The sequence below is a fragment of the Lipotes vexillifer genome, unplaced genomic scaffold (genome assembly GCF_000442215.2).
Source record: "Lipotes vexillifer unplaced genomic scaffold, Lipotes_vexillifer_v1.1 scaffold149, whole genome shotgun sequence".
NCBI lineage: Eukaryota > Metazoa > Chordata > Mammalia > Artiodactyla > Lipotidae > Lipotes > Lipotes vexillifer.
In genome coordinates this window covers 1,626,885-1,634,407 of record NW_006779962.1, presented here as the reverse complement: position 1 = coordinate 1,634,407, position 7,523 = coordinate 1,626,885, and the positions used below count along the sequence as shown (strand labels likewise).

Genomic DNA, 7,523 nt, shown 5'->3' with positions numbered 1-7,523 from the left:
ACCCCGGTTAGGGCCGAGCACACGCCACCTTTATTAAAAACTGCCCAAACCCTCTTACAAAGGAGGCGGCTGGTGCCAGGGAGTGTGGTGCACCTCAAGGGAGGTGGGACATGAAACCAGAGAGAGCCTAGACCTGGTCGATTTCAAAGGCTCACTCAGGGTCCTGAGCGAGGAATTGGCTCCGTGTGGCTGGGGGACATCACAGTATCCAGGACCCCTGCAGCCAGAGAAAAGCGGTCCGGGATGCCTTTCACAAGAGAGGTAGAAGTGCAGCTTTAAGGGCAACAGGCAACAGAAGGGGGGCAGAGGAGAAATGTGAGGTACTGGGCGGGGCTGAGACTCCAGAGCCTGCCCCAAGGCACGTGTGCTGGGTGAGGCCTGCAGGGCCCTGTCTTTTTCCACCTCTGGTCTCCCCGCCTCCCGTCCTGCTGTTCCTGGGACACAGGCTGTGTGATCTTGGCGTTCTCCTCATACGCACACCGCCCTCCACAGTTGACAAAGGTCTTTACAGGCCCATTTTCCCACTGGATTCTGCTGGCAGACAGAGGTAGACAGCACAGGGCTGGTCTCACTTAAGGCTTGAGAAGTGAGGCACCGGTGCAAGGAGGCTCCGGTGAGCTGGGCGCTCACTGGGGTCCCCCCTAGCAGACCCGGCTCAGCCATCAACTTCTTAGCCAGTCGGTGTCCTTGTCGAGGGGAGAAAAGCGGATCAGCTTCAGGCTGGGGGTGGGGCTTCCTGTCATCCCAGAGGTACTCGGGGGACAGCACTTTGGAGGCTTATGTGAGACAAAGCGGCGGTTCAGGTGACTCTCCGCCTGCCAGGCCGCCACGATGCCGTTGGCCTTGTCTGCCAGGATGCCCATGTGGCAGCCTCTGGTAAACTCGTACACCTTGGCCACCCGCCCCCCAAAGACCGCCCCGCCATAATAGAAATCCCCCTCGCCATCCGCCACAAAGGCGGTGGAAAGAGGCCGGCGCTCGTAGGGGAACTGCTGGCGGGGAACAGCAAAGTAGCCGGGGTGAATGGCAGCGACCAGGTCCCCCAAGGTCTCGGGGCCCCACGGGTTCTGGAACACCATGTCCACATCGAGGCAGACGAGGTAGTCGACCTCCCGGTGCGCCCTCTCAGCAATGTGCTGGCTGATGCTCTGCATCCGGCGTGTGGAGATCTCCCAGCGGGAGTGCCTCGGGCTGGGGATGATGCTGCCGAGGCGGCCGGAGCCCAGCCGGACCCGAGGAACGGCCGTGGGGTCGTCAGTGAAGACATAATAGTGCACCTGGAACCCCTGCATGAAGAACTGCTCGGCTGACTCCAGGAAGTGCTGGACGAACTGGGTGTACCTGGTGGAGAGAATCCCATCATGCACCACGGCCTCAGCGGGGCCACTGCCCGGGTCCCCACTATGTGCTGGCACCACACAGACAGGGCTGGGGTTGGCCAGGCTGGGGTCCACCTCCCAGCTTCCCATCTCAAGAAGTCACTCAGGTCCACCGCTCGGGGTCCTTGTCTGTCAAATTCCCACAATCTTAGTACCAACTTCTTAAGACTGTCCTAAGAATGATACTTGATGACTCATATTCACAGACTGAGCTAACTTTTACTGAGCACTTACTAAGTGCCAGGCAGTGTTCTAAGGGATTCTTCTCTCCTTCTAGCCTCATAAACTCCCTAGAAGGCAGGGACCACAGTCCCCACTTCCTAGGCACAGACACTGAGGCTCAGAGAGAGGAAAGTAGCCAAGAAACGGGGAAGTGGCCGAGTCAAGGGAAGGTGAGTGGTGCTGGCTGCTGGGTGCCGATTGGGCCAGGGGTGTGGGGGTCCCCTGATCCCCGCTGGGACATCTATCATCTAGCCAGTGCTTAGCTGCTGGGGACCCATTAGGGTCCCTCTCTCAGGAGTCCCAGAAAGGGACCCAGAGGGAAGCTGCCAGGTGATGGCTCCTAAAGGAAAGGGCAGGCGGGGTGAGGAAGGAGAGGGGAAAACAGGAGGTGTCCAGAGAGCCCGCAGGCCGGAGGCTGGAGGAGGGTCCCTAAGGCAGGGCCAGCTCTGCCTGGGTCTCTTGACCTGCCTGTGGCCTGACCACGGACCCCCAATTCTATGAGGTGGTCTGGGGGGCTTTCCACTCCTTCACACCTGCCTGGACGGTTCAGGGGAAGCAGAAGGGGTGAAGGGACAAGGGTGTCTCCTGACAAAGGCTCCTGCCGCCCCCTCACCTGGGCTGCCTCCCCCTCCCCCCTTCCATGCCAGGGCCAGACCCCCTTCCTCCAGGAAGCTCCCCTCCCACCAGCATACTCCACTCTGCACTTCCCACCTGCACAGCACCTGGTTCAGTGCCTCCCTGGTGCCCGGGTTGGGGTCTTGTCTCTCCCCAGACTATAAATTCCTGGGGCTCAGAATTTATAACCCCCTCTACCCCCAGCCCAGCCCAGCCCACTGCTCACTTCCCCACGGCAAACACCGTGACCCCGACGGTCAGGTTCAGCGGCTGGTAGATATGACGCAGAAGTTCCGGCTCGAAGGTTCCCTCGGAGACAATGGGCGCTAGCCAGGGTGTGAGTGTCAGGAACTCTGTGGGCCTGGCAGCAGAGGAGGCCGTGGGGTCGAGACCCTCCCCTGGGAAAGCCTCCCTCTCATCTTGGCCCTGCCAAAGCTGTGTGACCCTGGGCAGCTTCATCCCTGTCTCTGGGCCCCAGTATCCTCATGTGGAAAGTGGGGATAGTCATAGTTACTTCCCAGCGTGGTCAAGACCAGGAGTTAATGCATGCCCAGTGTCTAGAGGAGCCTGGCATTTCCGGTGCCCGCTAAGTGCCTTCGGAGACGGGGGTCATCAACATCATCATCAACGACGGATCGAGCACGACTGTGCGGAAGACGCAGTGCTCTGCATTATTATTATTATTATTATTTTTGGCCGTGCCACGCAGCTTGAGGGATCGTAGTTCCCTGACCACGGATTGAACCCAGGCCCTCAGCAGTGAAAGCACGGAGTCCTAACCACTTGGACTGCCAGGGAATTCCCTGCTCTGCATTTTGCAAACACCATCTCATCTGGTCCTCCAACCTCCTATCAGGTGGGTATTATTATTATCCACCTGTGCAGAAAAATCCCCGAGGGGTTGGGTAACTTGTCCAAGGTCACACAGCTAGTGACAGAGCTGGACTGGAGCTCAGGTCCCAGACCACCCAGACCCCGAGGCCAGTGGACACCTCCAGTACCCCAACTTCCAGATCAGAGGCCTGTGCCCCCGCCTCCACCCCAGGTCTCTCCATTCTGTGCCCAGGCCCTAATCAACACCTACTTTTGCTCCAGCAGCTTGGGCTGAGGGTACTGTGATCTGCAATCAAGAAGGGTGAGTGGTTACGGGGAGGCAGCCCCCAGCCCCGGGGCCGCAAAGGGGGAAGTGACAGTCTGCTTACCGTGTCACGGGCTGGAATGACTTCTCCCCCTTGTACTGCACCTTCATGCTGCTGGTGGGAGAGGTGAGACAGAGCTATCAGTGCCGGTGGGGGGCAGAAACACTCAGCAGGGAAGATGAGGCCGAGGTGAAGCACCCCCATGGGACAGGCGCCCCCCACCCCCCAGACGCCCTTGACCCTCCGCCACTGCTCTGTCCACTCTGTCGGGGCTGGACTCCTATAGAGGCGGTCTGTCCAGGCTCACCGTGTGGCAGGGCAGTGATTCCAGCCTGGCACCATTTGTCTCCAAAGTCTTTTTCTGTGTCTCTTTCAAACATATTTGCTCTGGAAGAGCCTGGCACTGGGGAGACGGTCTGCGGAGCTGCAAAGGCCCAGTGAGCCCAGTTCTGCCACTTTCTAGCCTGGGTGGGCGAGTTACTTAACCTGAACCTACGGTGATGGTCAGTGGAAGGAGCCAGTTACACAACCACCAATCAAGGCGTCGCTGTGAAGGTACGGATTTTGTAGATGTCAGTAACATCTACACCAGTCGACCCCATGTAAAGATCCTCCCCCATAGTCTGGCAGGCCTGATATGGTCAGATGAAAAGCTATAGCATAGAACTGAGGTTTCCCTGAAGAAGAAATTCTGCCGGAGGACAGCAGTGCCAGCTCCCGCCGAAGAGTTCCAGCCCACCCTTCCCGACGGCCCGCTCCGTGGATTTCAGACTGGCTTCGCCACCCCACAGTCGTGTAAGCCGATTGCTTTCAATCAATCAATCAGTCAGTCAGTCAGTCAGTCTCCCTCCGTCTTCCTGGTTCTGTTTCTCTAGTGGAAGTCTGACTGATACACCCATTTTCCCTCATCTGTAAAATGAGGCAGCACCCTTAACCCTTAGAGCTGTTGGGAGAGGTAAGAGAGGTATGTGAGTCGGGGCCTGGCAGCCAGTGCCCAGCACGGAGCGAATGGTAAGGGCAGCACCCTGGCCCCTTCTTGGCAGGCTGTCTGTGTGGCCGGCCTCCACTAGCTGCGGCCAACCTGGGGGGATTAGGAAGGAGGGCTGATTAAGGAAGGAGGTGGCCGGCGATAGGGTCAGATACAGGAGGCTGCCGGTGACATGCCTCTGGCTCTGCCACCAGCTGGCTGTAGAGACCAGGGGCCAGACATCTCACTCCTCGGGGTTTAGTTCCCTCACCCTTAAAATGGGGACAATAATATCGCTCCCCAGGGTGGAAGTGAGGCCTGGGGGATGGAAAGGCTTGCCCAAGGCCACCCAGGGACGGGGTCAGAACCTGTTCCAGCAGAGGCCTGAGCTTGCCTGTAAGGCTCAGACCACCTGAGGACGTGGGTGCCTGCCATTCACTTGGGTCTCTTCAGTACGTCACCTACGATGGGATGGCTTAAGCCTCCTGGAGCTTTCCTAGTTTTTTCAGTCTATGCTTTGTGTGTGGGGTAAGATATACATAACAAAGATTTCCCATTTTAACCATTTGAAAGTGTACAGTTCAGGGGCATTAAAGGACATTCACATTGCTGGGCAACCATCACCACCATCCACGTCCAGAACTTTCTCATCGTCCCAGACTGAGACCCTGTCCCCCTGAAACACTAACTCCCCATTCCCTCTCCCAGCCCCTGGTAACTATTATTCCTACTTCTGTCTCTATAAATATGACTATTCCAGAGATCTCTTAGAAGTGAGACCCTATTATATTTGTCCTTCTGTGATCAGTCTATACTCTGGAAGCAACAATTTTTAAAAATTGATCCATCCAATTGGCCCCCTGCTCTAGTTTCACACAGACAAGCACATTTTAGGCCCCTGCTCAGAAAGGGATAGGGGGACTTCCCTGGCCGTCCAGTGGTTAAGACTCCACGCTTCCACTGCAGGGGGTGCGGGTTTGATTCCTAGTCAGGGAACTAAGATCCTGCGTGCTGCACAGCACAGGCAAAAATAAATAAAGAAGACAACATCTTCAAAAAGAAAAAAAAAAAAAGAAAGAAGAAAAGAAAGTGATGGGACTCTGAGAAGGTGGTCAGAAGTGAGAAGGGGAAAGGGGCGCTTGTTCCACACTTCCCTGGCCATTGGTATTTCCCTTCCCCCGCACCAGCCTGGACACACTCTGCTCTGGCCACTTTAACGGGTTAGACCTAAGAATTCCAAAGCCACAGATGAGCCAGAACCAAAAAAAGGAACTTCACATTTCCAAACCTCTGAAGGTCACGAAACTAAAAGTAAAGAAGAGATCCAAATGAACAGAGGGGAAGATGTGACCATTTCAAACAAACAAAACTCTCCAACTTTAATCTATTAAAAAAAAATAACTCAGTAGAACCAAAAGATAGACACACTGCAAAGAAAACAAAAGGTAGCAAGTGCTTTCGGCCAAGGGTGGTGACAGAGGACCCGCCGACAGGCCAAGGAGAGAAGGTGCCGGAGCAGGCGAGTCACCAAAGAGGAAATTCAGTTAATGGGAAGGCATGGGGGAGGTGAGGGCCTGGTAGGAATCAAAGAAATGAAATTTAAACCACATCGCATTTCCCATGTCTGGGGTCAGCAAGGTGGTTTGCTTTTTGTTTTTCATAGCACCTAATACTTCCAGCACCAGCCCAGGTGCAATGCAGCTGCAGGGGGGTGGTGTATCTGTGTGAGTTCGAGTGTGTGTGTGCCACAGTCCCCCTGCAGAGCAACCTGGCGCGATGAGTGAATACCTCAGCCGTATCCTCTGGCTCAGAAACTTACCAAAGGAAAGGATCTTTAAGATGGAAAAAGCTGCATATCCAAAGTTGCTCATTACAAACTAATTTAGAATGCTGGGAAACTGGAAACAACCTAAATGCTGCAAACTTGTTGGTGGGAAAGGGAGAGAGATTCAAGAATTAGGGCCCAGTCCCTGGGTGGAATAAAATGATGGTGACCAGATGCCAAAAAAGAAAGCCAATTCCGGGGAAACTGGATAAAAATCACAAAAACATTGTGGTCACAACTACTTTCAAAAGCAAGCAGCCTTTCTGCTTTTTAGAACAATCTGTTCAAATACAAAGCGTAGCAACCAACGACCTGACAATGAACTTTGGAGTCAGAGTATGACTTGGACCAGCAAGACACAAGAGGGTATTTCCTTTTCTTTTGTCTTTTCTGTTATCCAGCCTCCTAATTTACTGTATTCTATGTTTATAATAGTGAAACACACTTCGTTGTTAGTAGTCTATGATCCAGATTTTAAACTTTCCTTTTGCTGTCATGAAAAACAAGACTGGGCGGCCAAATGTCCCCTTGAGACTGTCCCAAACCACCTTTTTCACTCCTTTTTTTGGGGACTTTGAAAATTTTTGTTATTAGTTTTAGTCTGATGACACAGAGGACTTGGCTGGGAAACACACTGGTTCTCATAAACCAGCACTTATTTGGGGCATGAAACAAAGCACAGTGAGAGGAGGTCACTGGGACCAGGCCGGCGCTGTCACAGATCAACCTGCCCAGGGGAGAGAATTATTCGCTAATAACAGCTGAACGACAACAGCGCTGGGGCGATCTGAACAGCAGACTGTTCCATCCCATCTTGGCAAGTCTGAGATACGTTTGATATCGGATATAAAAAGTGATGCAATCAGTAGGAATCATTTCAAGTTCTAGGTTCATCTATAACCAAATCTTTTTCACTCTTAACTGACAAAATGTCAGATTTGTTATGTGGGGGAGACTGGTCACGTGTCCATTTCTTCTTTGAATCCACAGAGAACACAAAATTGAGCAAAATGTCAAGTCCTGGACTTCCCTGGTGGCGCAGTGGTTAAGAATCCGCCTGCCAATGCAGGGGACAAGGCTTCGATCCCTGGTCCAGGGAGATCCCACAGGCTGCGGAGCAACTAAGACTGCGAGCCACAACTGCTGAGCCCACATGCCACAACTACTGAAACCCAGGTACCTAGAGCCCATGCTCTGCAACAAGAGAAGCCACCGCAAGGAGAAGCCCGCGCGTCTCAACGAAGAGTAGCCCTGGTCGCCACAACTAGAGAAAGCCTGTGTGCAGCTAAGAAGACCCAATGCAGCCAAAAATAAAAAATAAAATAAAATAAATAAATTTATTAAAAAAAGAAAAAAAAGTCAAGTCCTAAAAGCAC

General features: G+C 53.7%; 1 protein-coding gene across 1 annotated transcript in view; it reads right to left on the bottom strand.

Annotated features, from left to right (window-relative positions):
* Positions 1 to 662: 662 nt before the first annotated feature.
* GBGT1 (globoside alpha-1,3-N-acetylgalactosaminyltransferase 1 (FORS blood group)) overlaps positions 663 to 7,523 on the bottom strand; it is an 8,034-nt gene continuing 1,173 nt past the window's right edge. The window contains 6 exon segments of the mRNA XM_007453096.1: positions 663 to 726; positions 728 to 773; positions 776 to 1,341; positions 2,443 to 2,577; positions 3,301 to 3,336; positions 3,419 to 3,469. Of these exon segments, the coding sequence (XP_007453158.1) occupies positions 663 to 726; positions 728 to 773; positions 776 to 1,341; positions 2,443 to 2,577; positions 3,301 to 3,336; positions 3,419 to 3,469 (898 nt within the window).